This window comes from Pteropus vampyrus, unplaced genomic scaffold, assembly GCF_000151845.1.
Source record: "Pteropus vampyrus isolate Shadow unplaced genomic scaffold, Pvam_2.0 Scaffold316, whole genome shotgun sequence".
In the NCBI taxonomy this organism is placed as follows: domain Eukaryota; kingdom Metazoa; phylum Chordata; class Mammalia; order Chiroptera; family Pteropodidae; genus Pteropus; species Pteropus vampyrus.
In genome coordinates this window covers 358,667-360,631 of record NW_011889097.1, presented here as the reverse complement: position 1 = coordinate 360,631, position 1,965 = coordinate 358,667, and the positions used below count along the sequence as shown (strand labels likewise).

The following is a 1,965-nucleotide window of genomic DNA, read 5'->3' as shown; positions in this document are numbered from 1 at the left end:
CTGCGGGGCCACACGGGCGCCGTGCTGTGCCTCGTGCTTGACACGCCCAGCCACACGGCCTTCACGGGCAGCACCGACACCACCATCCGCGCCTGGGACATCCTGAGTGGGGAGCAGCTGCGAGTGTTCCGGGAGCACCAGGGCTCCGTCATCTGTCTGGAGGTGAGACCCGCCGTCTGCCCGGGAGTCCCTGGGTCATCTCCCAGAGTGCTCGTCAGCCCAGGCCGTGTGTCTGAGGGGTGGGGACAGGGACAGCTTGGGCTGGTTTCTTGTGAGGCCGCACGTGGCCTTCCCTCCGTATCCACGTTTCCTCTTCTTATAAGGATACCAGTCACCCTGGGTTAGGCAGTAACCCACCGAGCCGACACCCAGCTGTGACAATCGCTGTGCCAGCAAACATCGGTGCTGAGTGCTGTACGGGTCACACCTGTGACCCCCCACGAGGAGGGGCTGGCACGATCCTTATTTACCAGTGAAGCAGCTGAGGAGCAGAGTCGGTGACTTGGCCCAGGGCAAAGTGATGGTCAAGATGTGAAGCCGCGTCCGCCCCGGGGCCTGTGGGGAAGGGAGCAGCAGCGGGTGGGCGGCGCTGGGGGCGGACAGTGGGCAGGCCCCGCCCCCGGCAGGGGCGCTTCCGCTCACGCAGTTTCTCCACTGCACGCCCCTCCCCTTTCACTCAGACAGAGGCTTGGAGGGGCCTCTGAGCCACCGACCTCCCCTCCCTCCCCAGCTCGCGAACCAGCACGTGTACTCGGGCAGTGCCGACAGGACCGTCAAGTGCTGGCTGGCGGACACCGGGGAGCGCGTGCGCACATTCACAGCGCACAGGCACAGCGTCAGCGCCCTCAAGTACCACGCCGGCACCTGTAAGTGACCCTGGCCCTGGCCCAGACCGCCCCAGCCCGCCGCTCCGGCCTCGTCACTGCCGGTTCCCATCTCTCCTCGCCCCCCACCAAACCCTCCCCGCTCAGGGCCTCTCCGCTTCTCCCCCGAGGTTCCCGCTGTGAGCCTCGGCTGCCCTTTAGCACGGTCAGCGCCCAAGGGCAGTGGCCATGCCACCGCCATGCACACACGTGCTCCTTCATCGTTATTTAACAAGGAAGGTCCACATAAGGGTGTGGGGACCCCTGCCCACACTCACACCACAAGAACGTGCAGCCCCCTGCATGTTCGGAGGTCCTGGGTTCAAGAGCACATCTCGAGGACACATTCTAATTCTTAGATTGAGACAGTGACACCACTTACTCCAGCCAGACTTGAGGGCCATTCAGTTTGACTACAGATAACAGAAAACCCAGATAACGGTGGTTTAAATGTGATTTATTTTTCTCTCAGAAGAATTTTGAGGGACATCAGCCGAAGTTGGAATGGGAGGCCCCACGCAGGTATCAGGCACCCCGGTTTCTCGTTTCCTTCATCATCCCTAGCACATATCTTCTAGCTTTAAGGGGGCCTCATGGTCCAAGATAGCTGCTGGAGCTCCAGCCATCATGTCATATTTCAGGCAGGCAGGAAGAAGATAAAGGAAGGGAAAAAGGATGAGTCTCCTAGCTGTGTAGGCCCCTGGAAGCTCCACCCAAAGACTTCTGTATATATCCCTTCGACCCCTGCCTTCTAGAGAGGCTGAATAACAAAATCTCTTATTCGGGGACATTGCTCCCAGGATCAATCAGGATTATTTTGTAAAGAAAGAAGGGTAGAATGGCTTATTAGGTAGGCAACAAGCTATCTATCTCACAGGTCTCAAATTGTCACACATCTGGGCTTTGTTGGCTCTGTCCAGCTGACTTGTCACCTGTTTATACCCCAGACACGCCAGAAAAGACTCTGTTCCAGAGAGGCAGCCGCCCAGCCTCACCACACCTGAAAATCTCTTTCCCGATGCGATCCCCAACGTCGTTTTGCCATTAGCCCCACCCCCACCCCCACCCCACCCCACCCCCCACCACCACACAACAGTGGCAG

At 59.2% G+C, this 1,965-nt stretch overlaps 1 protein-coding gene across 1 annotated transcript in view; it reads left to right on the top strand.

Annotated features, from left to right (window-relative positions):
- Nucleotides 1-1,965, top strand: part of WDR86 (WD repeat domain 86) — a 15,260-nt gene that overhangs the window by 9,352 nt on the left and 3,943 nt on the right. The window contains exons 2-3 of the mRNA XM_011377564.2: nt 1-162; nt 731-866. The exon at nt 1-162 is cut by the window's left edge and continues 9 nt beyond it. Of these exons, the coding sequence (XP_011375866.1) occupies nt 1-162; nt 731-866 (298 nt within the window). The remainder of the gene's footprint in view (nt 163-730; nt 867-1,965) is intronic.